We start from the raw sequence: 16,254 nt of genomic DNA, 5'->3' as shown, positions 1-16,254 counted from the left end.
CAAAGCTGCAGAGGCTTCGTGGCCACGCTTGATACAGACTTCCAAGACCCGGCCGTCAGAGGAGGAGTGGGACACGACACAACCTGTTTCCTGACTTCCTGTGGTCCTGTGCCCTGGCACCATGCCCGGACAGAAGGTCCAAAAAACAGCTGGCCGGTGCACGCATGCGCTCTGGAGCTGAACTAGGGCAACGCTCGCATGCCCACCGATATGGTTCCATGTGCCACCTGTGGCACTTGTACCATAGGTTCACCATCACGGCTCTATACTTACCATGTGATTGACGCTGGTGAAGGGGGTATTGTCCGTAATGGTTTCAAAAGGGGATCTGGCTCCGTTTCCATCAGTGGGGGTAGCCACTTCCCAGCTGAACTGTATGGAGGACTGGTTGATGCCAGCCTCACCGCATCGCTCCTTCATCACTGAGTACTTGGGGAAGTGAGAGTCGCAAGGGGTAACACAGACCAGGGGGTAGCCTGGAGATGGCGACTTCTTAGCTCCTGTTGTGGTTTCTTCTTCCACATGGTCGTACTCCGACAGCGTAACCACCTGCAGGGACAACGAAGGCACAGCAACAAAGATGATTAGGGGCCTGGAGGCTAAAACCAGGGGTGAAATGCTCCTGGTTCAGACCGGATTGCCCTGTCCCCACCCCCATGCTCAGCTGAGCCACGCCATCATCAGAGGTTTTTTTTTTAACTTTTAAAAAATGCTTTTAAAAGAAAAAAAAAGCCTCTGATGATCGCACGGCTCAGCGGGATTGTCAGACCCTTTTAAAAGCATTTTTCTACAACTTCTTCGGCCGAAGAGATTGTAGAAAAAATGCTTTTAAAAGGATCCTCTGGTGATCCCAGCTGAGTTGCCTGATCATCAGAACCTTTTAAAAGCATTTTTTACAACTTTTGCCAAGAAAGGCCTTTGGCTGTTTGCCTAATTGGACCAATGTTGGTGATAGGATGAGGGATTGTGTTGGGAGGAATTTGCTTTAATTTAGTTGGACTACGCTGAGAATGAGTTAATTCTCAGCTGTTCTAATAAAGTTTGTTTGTTTTTACACTGACTGAGTTTCCTACTACCTACATTGGCCTTGGTCACAACAGCACAGTGGTTAGAATGCAGTATTGCAGGCTAACTCTGCCCACAGCCACGAGTTCGATCCTGACCAGCTCAAGGTTGACTCGGCCTTCCATCCTTCCAAAGTCAGTAAAATAAGGACCCAGATTGTTGCGCGGGGGGGGAGGGGGGGCGCAAGATGCTGACATTGTAAACAGCTCAGAGACTGCTGTAAAAAACAACAACTATGGAGCGGTATATAAGCAGTATATAATAGCATTTAATCTGCTATTGCTGGCGCTAATAAGCTGTTCATTGTAATCAGATCATTAATCCTATTAATTAGTTCTCTTTAGAATGTAGAATTACTCAGTCCTCCAGAGTCAAGTGGAAGTTTACCTTAAGTCTGCAGATCAGCAACTAATGCCCCAGGCCTTAATCTAGCCCTGTAAGGCAGGGGTCTCCAACCTTGGCAACTTTAAGCCTGGCGGACTTCAACTCCCAGAATTCCCCAGCCAGCTTTGCTGCTTTTGCAGCTTTTTGTTTTGTTTTTGCTTTTGCAGCTTTGCCAGCTGGCTGGGGAATTCTGGGAGCTGAAGTCCGCCAGGCTTAAAGTTGCCAAGGTTGGAGACCCCTGCTCTAAGGAATGACAGTTATTGAAGAGATAAGAAATGCCTTTGGAGGAAATGATGACTAGGGAAATGAGGCCTAGTCATCCTCCATTATTAAATCTGACCTGTAACCTCCATCCAAATGCTAAATTCACTTAAAAAGTGGTGACTGAGTACATGGTGGATGCAACGTTAGAAACAGAGGCACCAGAGAATTAGGTTATTCTGTTAAACAAAACACATACGGATCAACTTTTTTTTCCCCAGGTCAGGCCAGATTTCCAAAATACAGGTAGTCCTCGAGCTACGATCACAACGGAGCCCGAAATTTTGTTGCTAAGTTGAGACATTTGTTAAGATTGTTTTACGACCTTTCTTGCCACAGTTGTTAAGTGAAACACAGCGGTTGTTCAGTTAGCGCTCCATGGCATAGGGCCGGGCTATCTACGGGACCGTCTGCTGCCACCGATTGCCTCCCACCGACCCGTGCGCTCTCACAGGGAGGGACTCCTTAGGGTGCCGTCAGCCAGGCAGTGCCGACTGGCGACACCCAGAGGGAGAGCCTTTTCTGTGGGGGCTCCCACCCTCTGGAACGAACTTCCCCCAGGTCTTCGTCAACTTTCCGACCTTCGAACCTTTCGCCGCGAGCTTAAGACACATCTATTTATTTGCGCAGGACTGGACTAGAATTTTAAATTTTAATTTGGTTTTAATGGGGTTTTATTATTTTTATTGCAATTTTTAATATTCGGCCTTATTTAATCAGTTTTTTAAATTGGTGTTTTATTTTGTATTCATACGTATGTTTTTATTAGGCTGTAAACCGCCCTGAGTCCCTCGGGAGATAGGGCGGTATACAAATGTGATTAAATAAATAAATAAATAAATAAATAAATAGTAACGCGGTTGTTAAGTGAATCTGGCTCCCCCGCTGATTTTGCTTGTCAGAATTTCGCAAAAGGTGCTCACATGACCCTGGGACTCTGCAACCGTCGTAAATATGAGTCAGTTGCCAAATTTTGTCTGAATGTTGGTCACATGACTATGGGGTCGCTGCAACGGTCTAAAGTCAGTTTTTGCAGTGTCGTCGTGACTTTGAATAGCCACTAAAGGAACTACCTGTATTATATCAAACGCAGCTAAATAGCAATACGTATATTAAAAAGTCGAAAGAAAATTCATTAAAAACTGATTTCAGGCCAAATTAACTGCTTCCTGTCACGACACTTCAACCATCATAAATATGAGCCGGTTGCCAAGCGAACGAATTTTGATCACGTGACCCTGGGGGCACTGCAAGAGTCGTCGGTGTGAAAAATGATTTAGAGTCAATTTTTTTCAGTGCTGTTGTAACTTTGACCAGTGTTGTGGTCCACCAGCAGCCTGCAGAGCAGGCAACAGAGTCAGATAGCAATGAGGCTGAGGAAGAACATGAGCCAGTCCTAGAAGCTGGGAAAGGCCCAGATGAGAGCTCTGTATTGGAGGCAGAGGTGGGGACAGGGCCATCTGGAGTAATGTGCGGACTCCGGAGCCTCCAGAGGCTGACAGTAGTGAGGCAGAGGAACAGGAGGAGCCTGTTCCTAATGCACGCATGAGAAGAGCTGCCAGAAGGCAAGAGCAGCTCAAGCAAAGGGGACGACTTGGGAGTAGGGCCAAGAGATGATTGGCCCCTCCCATAAGGCTTAAAAGACCAGTAATGGCTCTTGGGCTCTTTGTCGGAAAATAGCAATTCCCATAGTTCAATTCCCACATTTTAGCTTGGGTCAATACAGGCAGTACAAATAGAGAACAGTGACTCTCAACCTTAAGTCTTAAAACTTACAACTCCGTCGACTTCGACATGACCTGTGTTTAACACACAAAATCATCTATTGCAATATCCTTCCTATAAAAGACTACTTCAGCTTCAATCGCAATATTACAAGAGCAAACAATAGATTCAAGCTAAATGTCAACCGCTTCAAACTTGATTGCAGAAAATATGACTTCTGTAACAGAGTTGTTAATGCTTGGAACTCATTATCTGACTCCATAGTCTCTACTCAAAATCCCAAAATCTTCAACCAAAAACTGTCTACTATTTATAAGGGGGGTGCATAAGAGCACAAATGTGCCTACCGTTCCTGTCCTATTGTTCCCTTCATTATGTCCAATTAATATAGTTGATGCATAATTTTAATTATATATATATATATATATATATATATATATATATATATATATATATATATATATATATATATATATATATATATATTCTTCAAGATATGCTGTTTTATCTATGAGATTTGTTTGTGTATACTGTTGTGACAAAAATAAATAAATAAATAAATAAAAGTCCATACTTCTTACAAATTGTCAAGGCTGTGAAAGTCTAGTACAGGGCCTTGAGAGACTCCGCCATTTTAGAAGACAGTGAAGGATTATAATTCTCAGCCTTCCACTCCACCGCCGTCTGGCACTTCAGGAGAATTATGGCTCGATAATATCTGAACGCCACCTGTCCTCACTCCTGATTTAAGGTTTTAGAGGAGATGAAATCAGATCATTCTAAATTAACGTTGTGTAAAACAAATGCAATTAAACTACCTAACGCCAAGGACCAAGTCCTAGTTACCAGTCCACTGCCTGTATACCAGTGATGTTTTACTTACAGAGGTTTTTTTTTTCTTGATTTACAGAGCAAAAATTATGACAAATCCTCACAAACTCCTGGATGAAACCCTATTTATCATCCAGCATGCACAGGCTGGTCTTTATTTATTTAATTTGGGGCCTTTAAATCAATCCTGATGACTGCTTGGATGAGTCCCTGCAGTTTTCATGGCAAGATTTGTCAGAAATGGTTTCCCATCGCCTCCTTCTCGAATTGAGAGAGAGGGACTGGCCCAAAGACACTCAGCTGGGTTTCATGGCTAAGACGGGACTAGAACTCACAGTCTCCTGGTGATTGGCTCAGAGTCACCCAGCCGGTTTTCATGCCTAAGGCGGGACTAGAGTTCCCTGTCTTTTTTCGATTGGCCCAAAGTCAACAAGCTTGTTTCATGCCTAATGCTAGAACTCACAGGCACCTGGATTCCAGTCTGCTGCCATAACCATTATACCACATATCTTTCTATGCCAAATTTGGGTCACTCCATAAAAAAAGCACCTTAGAATCAACTCTCAGCTTATCATTCGAGTTAATGACTCTTACTATAGGAGGAGCTGGTAAAATGAGGCTTCCGGCTGCTTCTTGGTCCAAAATGGTCACGATCGTGGTGGTGAGGTCCCCCAAAACGGCTTCAATGGGATCATCTGGACCCAAGACCAGAGAAAAGGATTCGTGCCACTCCCGGTCTTCATTGGACATGATCTCCACCTTAAAGAAAACGTGATCCACACCTGCAGGAAAAAACATGAATGTAAGCAAGTTATCATTTGACAGGACCTTTAATGCACCCATCTATCTATCTATCTATCTATCTATCTATCTATCTATCTATCTATCTATCTATCTATCTATCCATCCATCCATCCATCCATCCATCCATCCATCCATCCATCCACTCACCTATCATCATCATCCATCTATCCATCCATCTACCTATCTACCATCACCATCTAGCTATCCATCCATTCATCCATTCATCCATCTATCATCCATCCATCCATCATCCATCCATCTAATCTATCTATCTTTCTACCTATCAAATTTATATGATAGATTACTCTCAGTGTCTCTGGGCAGCTTACAAAAATAACATAAAGTAAAAACCCAATATACAACAATGAACACAATAACCCCTCACCCCATCCCTCTGTCAAAAGCAATCAGTCAAAGAAGCCATTTATGGGCGCCATCCCACTCAGGGTTCCCCAGGCCCCTTGGTAAAAACCTGGGGCCTTGTGAAAGAGGGTCAAAGTGGAGGCTGCTCTAATATCTGTGGGGATGATGTTCCAAAGGGAGGGAGCTACCATGGAGAAGGCCCTTCTTCTGGGTCCCGCCAAATGTACCTCCTTAGAAGAGGGAACCTGAAATATTCCCTGCCTCCCTGCTCTGGTGGGTTGAGTGGATGTAACCAGGGAAAGATGCTGCTTCAGATAACCTGGTCGGAAAACCATGTAACAGAATAACAGTTGGAAGGGACCTTGGAGGTCTTCTAGTCCAACCTTCAGCACAAGCAGGAAATTCTATACCATTCCAGACAAATGCTTGTCCAATCTCTTCGTAAAAACTTCCAGTGTTGGAGAATTCACAACTTCTGGAGGCAAGTAGTTCCACTGATTAATTGTTCTAACTGTCAGGAAATTTCTTCTTAGTTCTAAATTGCTTCTCTCCTTGATTAATTTCCACCCATTGCTTCTTGTTCTATCCTCAGGTGCATTGGAGAATAGTTTGACTCCCTCTTCTTTGTGGCAGCCACTTAGATTTTGGAACACTGCTATCATGGCACCCCTATTCCTTCTTTTCCTTCTAGACATTCCCAATTCCTGCACCGTTCTTCATATATTTTAGCCTCCAGTCCCCTAATTATCTTTGTTGCTGTTCTCTGCACTCTTTCCAGAGTTTCAACGTCTGTTTTATATCATGGCGACCAAAACTGGATGCAGTATTCTAAGTGTGGTCTTACCGGGGCATTATATATAGGATAACAGAGTTGGAAGGGACCTTGGAGGTCTTCTAGTCCAACCCACTGCTTAGGCAAGAAACCCTATACCATTTCAGACAAATTTTCAATCTCTTCTTAACAACTTCCAGTATTGAAGCATTCACAACTTCTGGAGGCAAATTGTCCCACTGATTAATGGTTCGAACTGTCAGGAAATTTCTCCTTAGTTTTATGTTCCTTCTCTCCTTGATTAGTTTCCACCCATTGCTTCTTGTTCTACTCTCAGGTGCTCTGGATAATAGCTTGACTCCCTCTTTTTTGTGGCAGCCCCTGAAATAGTGGCATTAACACTTCACATAATTTTAATTCTATTAACACCGCCATGTAGGGCTTTGAAGGTGACAATCAGCACTTTGAATTGGAGCCGGAAGCAAATTGGCAGCCAATGCAGCTCCCGCAAGAGAGGTAGCACATGTGCACACCTGGGCTTGCACAAAACTATGTGGACTGCAGCATTCTGGACCAACTGGAGCCTCTCAATACTTTTCAAGGGCAGTCCCATGTAGAGTGCGTTGCAGTAGTCGAGACAGGAGGTAATTAGGGTTAAATCTGTTCCCACTAAAACATTCCTCCTTAAACTTGGCATTATCCCGATGAATTCTGAGAATTCAAGATCCCAGAGTCCCAATACATCTGGAGATGCTTGGTTGTGAAAGATTCCACTAACCCCTTGTGATAAAAGCAAACACAATTTTATCCCCACATCATCATTTCTCCTTTTTTAAAATATACCACGCAACCTGCCTGCCTGCCTGGCAGGTTTACTAACTGATGCCATGCAAGGATTAATGGCGCCTGTCCGACTTTAATAAAAACCTACGGTCCAAATATACTGCTGGTGTTCCTGCTTTGCAGGCATGACTTTTTTTGGTGGGGGGGGGGTTCTTCCTCGTGAGCACAGAGTTGCTGATCTTGCTGGATTTTGGATAGGACTTACAAAGATTGTGATGGGCAGGTGGTTCACAAAACGAGTTGGCAATGCTTGCTCCTGGGAAAAACCACAGGAGAACAGAAATTGTAGGTAGCTGGAAAGCTGTAAGGAGAGGAACCCTGGAGGAAATAAAAAAGGAACTAAGAAACAGGTAATAAAAGGTAAAGGTAAAGGTTCCCCTCGCACATATGTGCTAGTCGTTGCCGACTCTAGGGGGCGGCGCTCATCTCCGTTTCAAAGCCGAAGAGCCAGCACTGTCCGAAGACGTCTCTGTGGTCATGTGGCCCGCATGACTCAACGCCAAAGGTGCACGGAACGCTGTTACCTTCCCACCAAAGGTGGTCCCTATTTTTTCTACTTGCATTTTTATGTGCTTTCGAAACTGTTAGGTTGGCAGAAGCTGGGACAAGTAACAGGAGCTCACACCGTTACACAGCAGCACTAGGGATTCGAACCGCTGAGCTGCTGACCTTTTGATTGACAAGCTCAACGTCCTAGCCCCTGAGCCACCGCGTCCCTAAACAGGTAATAAGGGGCCTGAATGGATAAATGATGAGCTAGAGAGCAGCAGATGTCCTTTCTATCAATTGCTGGAACATTCATAGAGACTCCTAGAGAGGCTCTGGAGACTAGGGACAGCAAAAAACGTCACTTCCTGTCCAACCGGAAATTGGACCATTTCTGGCCTCCAAAAGGCCTGGGAGGGTGGGGAAGGCCATTTTTGCCCTCCCCAGACTCATAGAAAGGCTCTGGAGCCAAGTGAGAGAGAAAAATGGGTCTTCCCAACACCCCCCAGGCCCTCCGGAGGCAGGAAACAGTATGTTTCCCGATTTCTGATGGGCCCAAAAGGCAAAAAATCAGGTGGCCGGTGCACACATGCACACCGGAGCTGAGCTCGCCTGCCCACTGATATGGCTACACGTGCCACCTGTGGCACGCGTTTCATAAGTTCACCATCATGGATCTAGAAAATGTGATGTCTGTGTGTTTGGCACTACAAAAGACAAGCTTAAATTTTGCAGGCAGCTATTAGGGTCTCCATCTGAATTTTACAGGAACTCCGGGGTTGTTTTAGTTGCGGTGAAGTCTTACTGAAGTCCCACTGATTTCCCTAAGCGAGAGGTTAGCATCCCATTAACTTTTTCATTGAAATGAATGGGAATTTACTGCACTTCCCTTCTGCTCTTGCTCCCTTGTGTTCTGCAGGGATTTCGGGAAAGATGTGGGAAGCCAACCCTTTGGACCAAGGAAACAGATGGGGAAGATTTAGAAGCTGCAAGATTGCGAAGGTCTTAAGAGGCAGGGAGAAGGATTAGCTTCACGTATCGGCACAAAGCAATCGGCCACATTTCTGTGCCTTTGCTTAGAAGGGCAGAAGGTTTTTTAATTCTCTTTCTGGACTGAGCAGCTGGCTTGTTGCCTCTACAGATCCACCAGGGGGCACAGGTGATAAACACAACAAGCAAACCAACATTCTCATAGTCCTTGGCTTACAACCACCCGTTTAGTGTCCGTTCAAAGTTACAACAGCACTGAAAGAAAGTAACCGATGACCGTTTTTCGCACTGATGACCGTCGCGGCATTCTCATGGTCAGGTGATCAAAATTCGGTTGCTCAGCAACCGTCATGTATTTACGACGGTGGCAAAGTCCCAGGGTCATGTGATCATTTGCAAACTTCCCAGCCGGCTTCCGACAAACAAAGCCAATGAGGAGAGGGGGGGTGGAGCCAGATTCACTTAACAACCACACGATTCACTGAACAACTGCAGCGCTTCGCTTAGTGACACAGCGAAAAGGTTATAAAATGAGGCACGACTCATTGAACACCTGCCCCGCTTAGCAGCAGAAATTTGGGGGTCCTTTTTGGTTGCAAGTTGAGGACTTCCCTGTACTATAAATCTGACAAAGTCCAATTCATTCAATCCGTATATAAGAAACTAAGATCATGGCATCTGGCCCTCTCAATTCCTAGCAAATAGATGGGGAAGAAATGGAGGAAGGGACAGATTTTGTTTTCCTGGGCTCCAAGATCGCCACAGATGGGGACTGCAGCCAAGAAATTAAAAGACGCTTGCTCCTGGGGAGGAAAGCTATATCAAATCTAGACAGCACACTAAAAAGCAGAGACATCACCCTGCCAACAAAAGTGCATATAGTCAAGGCTATGGTTTGCCCAGTTGCAATGTATGGCTGTGAAAGCTGGACCATAAGAAAGGCTGAGCGCCAAAGAATTGAGGCCTTTGAACTCTGGTGCTGGAGAAGACTCCTGCGAGTCCCTTGGACTGCAAGGCAATCCAACCGGTAAGTCCTAGAGGAGATCAACCCTGAGTGCTCTTTAGAAGGCCAGATCCTGAAGAGGAAACTCAGATGGGTAAAATGAGGACCCAGATTGTTGGGGGCAATAAAAGTTGACTTTGTATATAATATACAAATGGATGAAGACTATTGCTTAACACAGTGTAAGCCGCCCTGAGTCTTCGGAGAAGGGCGGGATATAAATTCAAATTAAAAAAAAAATACTTTGGCCACCTAATGAGAAGGAAGGACTCACTGGAGAAGAGCCTCATGCTGGGAAAGATTGAGGGCAAAAGAAGAAGGGGACGACAGAGAACGAGGTGGCTCAATGGAGTCACTGAAGCAGTGGGCATGAGTTTAAATGGACTCCAGAGGATGGTAGAGGACAGGAAGGTCTGGAGGAATGTTGTCCATGGGGTCGCGATGGGTCGGACACGACTTCGCAACTAACAACAACAAATATTACCAGGGCTAAACTTGAGAACTCGGCTCTTCGGGTAATAATCGATTCCAGATTGGGCTGAGCCATCCCGGGTGCTGCAGCGAACTTTCGAGGTCCTGTTTTGATCTCCTCTCCGGATCACTTTGACATTTAAGAAGCCAACGCCTTCTGGACCAGGAGGTTCACGGACCTGGTACCCGGCTTCTTCAAACTCGATGGTGGGAGCTGGAATGATGGAGGAAGCCGAAGGGGGGGAAAAAAGGACTTGGTCAAGTTTCAGACATTAAGAACATTTTAGCTCAGGGGTCCCCAACCCATGGTCCGTGACCCGGTACCAAGCCACGGCCCATTTGAAACCAGGTCGCACAAGCAGCGTGCAAATGTGCGCAGCTCCACTTGCGCAAAGGCAGGGACACCCGCATGCTGCTTGCACAAAGGGAGCTGCACATGCTTGTGCACTCGACCATTATGTGTACAGAAACATCCCCTCTCCCCCCCCCCGCCGCCGGCGGTCCATGAAGCCAGAAAGGATGGGGACCACTGTTTTAGAGCCTCAGTGGTGCAGTGGTTAGAGTGCAGTACTGCAGGCTACTTCTGCTGACCGCCAGCTGCCTGCAATTTGGCAGATCAAATCTCACCAGGCTCAAGGTTGACTCAGCCTTCCAGCCTTCTGAGGTGGGTAAAATGAGGACCCAGATTGTTGGGGTCAAGAGGCTGACTCTATAAAACTGCTTAGAGAGGGCTGGAAAGCACTATGAAGCAGTATATAAGTCTAAGTGCTACTGCTATTGCTAACTCATCTTGTGGTCCAACAAGACGGTATCTGAAATAACTGGGATTTATTTCTTTTTTTTTTTTTAGTGCCAATGATCAATGCCAAGAAATGAAGCACTACCTTAAACTTCTGAGACTACTTGCTTCAGCAGAAACCTTTTAAAGACGCTTAACTAAAATTTAACAAACTCTGCCAAGTAAGGAGAAGTTTATTGACTGATCCTTTTCCTGATTATTATTTTTTTTAAAAAATTGTACTCCAAGTGGCTCAAGGCTCAAGATTATTGGAGATGTTTTAAAAATAAATCAGTTAAGAACAGACAAAGGACAAAGACTAATGCAGGTATGGAGAAAGTTAGCTGAGCAATTGTGCAGAGTGACAGAGATTCAGGATAGGAGGAAAAAAAGTTGTTCTTTATATAATATAAACAACAATCTATTCAGTTATGGAATTTGAATGAATGAATGAATGAATGTGAGTGAGTGAGTGAGTGGATGGATGGATAAATGGATGGATGGATGAATGAGCTGGAAGGGATCTTGGAGGTCTTTTAGCCCAGCCTCTGCTCAAGCAGGAGAATCTCTGCTATTTCAGATAAGTGACTGTCTAGACTGATTTGATTCTGATTTGAATCTATTTGATTCTGTAAGATGAGGGGATGACTTCAAAAGGCAATTAGACAAAGGATAAGGCATCAACAGGTATTGGGCGTAACTGGGCATAATAACTAAATAGATACATATATTCAACTACCTTTTCAATATCACATGCGGGTAGTCCTCAACTTATGACTGGCCACTGGGCCCTCATTTGACCCACCTTGGAAGCATGGAAGGCTGAGTCAACCTTGAGCCTGTAAGATTCAAACTGCCAAATTGCAGGCAGCCAGCAGAAGTCGCCTGCAGTACCGCACTCTACCCACTGCGCCACCGTGGCTCATAAAAATTGACTGATTGTAATAAAACTCAGATGAATACATATTTGAATGCAAGCCCATCCTTCTTACCATCTTCATCGTTGGAAATAACTACAGTAGCCATGTTGCTTTTCCCAACGGTAGCCCCACTCCAGTGGTTGCCTTCGGGTTCACTCAGATATACTCGGAATCTCTCTTCCGGTTCAAAGGCAGAGTCATCATTTATAATAATAGTGCAGTTCTTTACCTAAAGTCAAGGATATCATCAGTAAGGATCGGGAGGCAATCCACACAATTCATGAATTTACAAAGTAAGATATGCAATTATATGCAGGTAGTCCTCGAGTTACGACCACAATTGAGCCCACAACTTCTTGTTGTGACCCAGGCCCAAGTAGGTAATAGGAAACTTAGTCCGTGAAAAAACAAACAAACTTTATTTGAACAGCTGAGAATTACCTCATTCCCAGTGTCGTTCAACTCAAATGAAAACAAATTCCTCCCAACACAAATTCCTCGGTCCTATTGCAAACCTTGGTCCAATTAGGCAAATTGCCGAAGGCCTTCCTTGGCAAATGTTCAGAAGTCACAAAAATAAATGCAAGACGTAGACGAAGCAGAAGACGAAGCTACCAACATTGTTTTTTGGCAAAGCCCAAACGCCGTTGCTGGTCTGTTTTAAGTCTTATGGGAGGGGCCAATCATCTCTTGGCCCTACTCCCGAGTCGTCCTCTTTGCTTGAGCTGCTCTTGCCTTCTGGCAGCTCTTCTCATGCGTGCATTAGGAACAGGCTCCTCCTGTTCCTCTGCCTCACTACTATCAGTCTCTGGAGGCTCCGGAGTCCACACCTCACTCCCAGATGGCCCTGGCCTCACCTCAGCCTCATTGCTGTGACTCCGTTGCCAGCTCTGCAGACTGCTGGCAGACCACAACATTTCTGTTGCTAAGTGTGAAATTTGTTAAGTGAATTTTGCCCATTTTACGGCTCTCCTTGTCATGTTTGTTAAGTGAATCGCCGCAGTTGTTAAATTAGTAACACCGTTGTTAACTGAATCTGGTTTCCCCATTGCCTTTACTGGTCAGGAAGTCTCAAAAGGGGATCACAGGACCCCGGGACACTGCAACCATCATAAATATGAGTCAGTTGTCAAGCATCCAAATAGAAAGCAATGTGCAATGGTCGTAAGTATGAAAAATGGCCATTAGTTACTTTTTTCAAAGTTGTAACTTTGAATGGTCACTAAGTGAACTATTGTAAGTCGAGGATTATCTGTATTTTTAATTAAAGTTCCTTCCATTTTGAGGTAGGAAACTGCACCCTAAATTCTAGAACAGCGGTCACCAATTAGTGGTCCGTGGACCACTGGTGGTCCACGAAAAAATTTTGGTGGTCCGCAGAAAAATTATTTGCATTTTTTATATTGCATTAAATTGGGGGTCCTCAAACTATGGCCCCTGGGACAGATACATGCAATGAACATTCGTGTTGCTGCAGAGAATCTCTCCCTTCGGGGTCTTCTTGTGTGGGTTGGAGGGGGGCAGAAATTCTGACTTAGGGTCTGCTTCAGCCTCCTGGTGCAGGGCTTTGGACGAAGGCTGGAGGGAAGTGCTGCTGGTGGCAAAGAGCCAGAGGGCCTTTTTCCAGTGCAACTGCATCATGGCCTGGAATTGGCTGACCATCTCAGCCCACTGAGCCTGCAGGCACTGATACCTGGCCTTGCACTCCTGCAGGTCTTCCCTCTGCTTGGAAAGCCTATGCTCAGAGTCCTCAGCGAGGTGCTTCTGCTGAGCTTCCTTCTCGGTCAGATCCAATTTGAACTGAGCTGTTTTGCCAACTCTTTCTCATGGTGGCTGCTTAGCTCCAGCAACTGCTTCCTGTTGGGGGCCTAAGGAACCTGGGCGGGCAGGCGAGGAGTAGCGAGTAGAGGCTGGCGAGACGTCCCTCGACGTGAGTGACATCGAGTTGGCCACACCCACTCAGTCACATGACCACCTTGCTACCCCCACCCAGCTGGTCGTTAGGCAGATCATATTAGTGGCCCGCGGGATTTAAAATTATGAATTTAGTGGTCCTTGAGGTCCAAAAGATTGGTGATCCCTGCTCAGTGGTGAAATCCAAAATTTTTTACTACCGATTCTGTGGACATAGCTTGGTGGGCGTGGTGTGGCTTGGTGGGCGTAGCAGGGGAAGGATACTGCAAAATCTCTGTTCCCTCCCCACTCCTGAGAGAAGGATATTGCAACATCTCCATTCCCACCCCACTCCTAAGGGAAGGATATTGCAAAATCTCCATTCTCACCTCACTCTGGAGCCAGCCAGAGGTGGCACTTGTCGGTTCTCCGAACTGCTCAAAATTTCTATACAAGTTCTCCGAACTACTCAAAATTTCTGCTACTGGTTCTCCAGAATCTGTCAGAACCTGCTGGATTTCACCCCTTCCCCTGCTCTAGAACATACTTCACAGGATCAAACTGCAAATATCTCTTCCAACCATCTCTCCTCCAGGGAACTAACACCCAGCTCTGCCAATTTACTTGACACAGCCCTGCATACCTTCCCAAATTGTGCCTCAGCTCCCAGTTCATCTGTCTTAGACCAACAAAATAAAATGGCATTTAAGTTGAGTCATAACCCACCTTCTGGCAGTCTTTCCATTTCATATGTTTCTTCGACCAGGAAAGAAAAAAGACATATTTTCCTTGCCACAAGTCTGAGGTGACAGATTGCAGTAGTTCTGAAACGGGGCCAAGGGCTTTGAGTTGATGGGCTCTCTCCATCATGTTAAGTCCTCAGTTCTCTGCCAGCTGTATTCACTCACCTTCTCCCCTTTCAAAAATGTGATCCGTGATTCTTCAGCATTTCTCCTTTCTTCAAAATCCTCCATGACTCTTGCGGTCTGACTCTGAGTATGGCACCTGACTGAAGATTCGTAGCTTAAGTCCCCAGTACGGATAACAGGAACATGTAGGACATGGTCCTTCTCTTTCACAGAGTAGACGTCTTTACTGAACTTCATGTTTGGAACTGTAAAGGAGAAGGAGGAGGGAGACAGAGGAAAGATAGAGGAAGAGAAAGAAGAAGGAGGAAGAAGAGGAGGAGGAGGAGGGGAGGAAGGAGGAGGAGGAGGAGGAAGAGGAAGAAGAGAATGAGGAAGAGGAAGAGGAAGAAGAAAGGAGGAGGAGGGAGAAGGAGATGATGGAGAGGAGGAGGCGGAGAGGAGGAAGAAGGAGGAGGAGAAGGAGGAAGAAGAGAATGAGGAAGAGGAAGAAGAAAGGAGGAGGGAGAAGGAGATGATGGAGAGGAGGAGGAGGAGGAGGAGGAGGAGGAGGAAGAGGAGGAAGAGGAGGAGAAGAGAAGAAGACAAAGACGAAGGAGACGAAGGAGAAGAAGGAGAAGAAGGAGAAGAAGAAGAAGAAGAAGAAGAAGAAGAAGAAGAAGAAGAAGAAGAAGAAGGAGAAGAAGAAGAAGAAGAAGAAGAAGAAGAAGAAGAAGAAGAAGAAGAAGAAGAAGAAGAAGAAGAAGAAGAAGAAGAAGAAGAAGAAGAAGAAGAAGAAGAAGAAGAAGAAGAAGAAGAAGAAATAACAACAACAACAACTTTTAGGAACATGAAATAAGTCAAATGTTCTCCAGAAACACCAGATTTCAAGTATCATTAAGGGAAGGGAAGCCCAACATCTGAAGGGCTTTAGGCTGTGAAAAGTTGTGCTGGAACATTTGCTGGAACATATTCTTTGATGCTATAAATTGCAGCAACAAACCAAAGCAATCAGAAGAGAAAATAAATACAGGGTGAAGGAAAGGACTGGAGCAGAAGTAAGTCCACTAGTTCAGGGGTCTCCAACCTTGGCAACTTTAAGCCTGGTGGACTTCAACTCCCAGAAAGCCCCAGGTTTTTACCAAGGGGCATGGGGAACCCTGAGTGGGATGGCGCCCATAAATGTCTTCTTTGACTGATTGCTTTTGACAGAGGGATGGGGTGAGGGGTTATTGTGTTCATTGTTGTATATTGGGTTTTTACTTTATGTTATTTTTGTAAGCTGGCCAGAAACACTGAGAGTGATCTATCATATAAATTTGATAGATAGAAAGATAGATAGATTAGATGGATGGATGGATGATGGATGGATGGATGGATGATAGATCAATGGATGGATGGATGGATAGATAGATAGATAAATAGATAGATAGGTAGATAGGTAGAAGATGATAGATAGATGATAGATAGATAGATAGATAGATAGATAGATAGATAGATAGATAGATGGATGGATGGATGGATGGATGGATGGATGGATGGATGGATGGATGGATGGATAGATAGATAGATAGATAGATAGATAGATAGATAGATAGATAGATAGATAGATAGATGGGAGTTGAAGTCCACCAGGCTTAAAGTTGCCAAGGTTGGAGACCCCTGCACTAGGTGGAAGCTAGGTCAAAATTGGGAATTTCTATGTCAAGCATTTGTGTATAAAAATGTATAAAAGAAGAGAGCCCTGAAATTGCCTGAGCAACCTTTTGTTCAGCCTGCGTGAACAAAAAGGTAAAGTAACAACCGTGGACCTCCATAAT

At 45.1% G+C, this 16,254-nt stretch overlaps 1 protein-coding gene across 1 annotated transcript in view; it reads right to left on the bottom strand.

Moving 5' to 3' along the window:
• FRAS1 (Fraser extracellular matrix complex subunit 1) overlaps nucleotides 1-16,254 on the bottom strand; it is a 548,508-nt gene that overhangs the window by 48,959 nt on the left and 483,295 nt on the right. The window contains exons 58-62 of the mRNA XM_058193082.1: nucleotides 14,498-14,703; nucleotides 11,769-11,925; nucleotides 10,012-10,212; nucleotides 4,861-5,048; nucleotides 274-549 (exon numbers count right to left, since the gene is read on the bottom strand). Coding sequence (XP_058049065.1) covers nucleotides 274-549; nucleotides 4,861-5,048; nucleotides 10,012-10,212; nucleotides 11,769-11,925; nucleotides 14,498-14,703 — 1,028 coding nt within the window. The remainder of the gene's footprint in view (nucleotides 1-273; nucleotides 550-4,860; nucleotides 5,049-10,011; nucleotides 10,213-11,768; nucleotides 11,926-14,497; nucleotides 14,704-16,254) is intronic.

This window comes from Ahaetulla prasina, chromosome 8 (genome assembly GCF_028640845.1).
Source record: "Ahaetulla prasina isolate Xishuangbanna chromosome 8, ASM2864084v1, whole genome shotgun sequence".
Classification (NCBI taxonomy): domain Eukaryota; kingdom Metazoa; phylum Chordata; class Lepidosauria; order Squamata; family Colubridae; genus Ahaetulla; species Ahaetulla prasina.
Note: the sequence above shows the minus strand (reverse complement) of the source record. Positions and strands in the feature narration are given on the sequence as shown.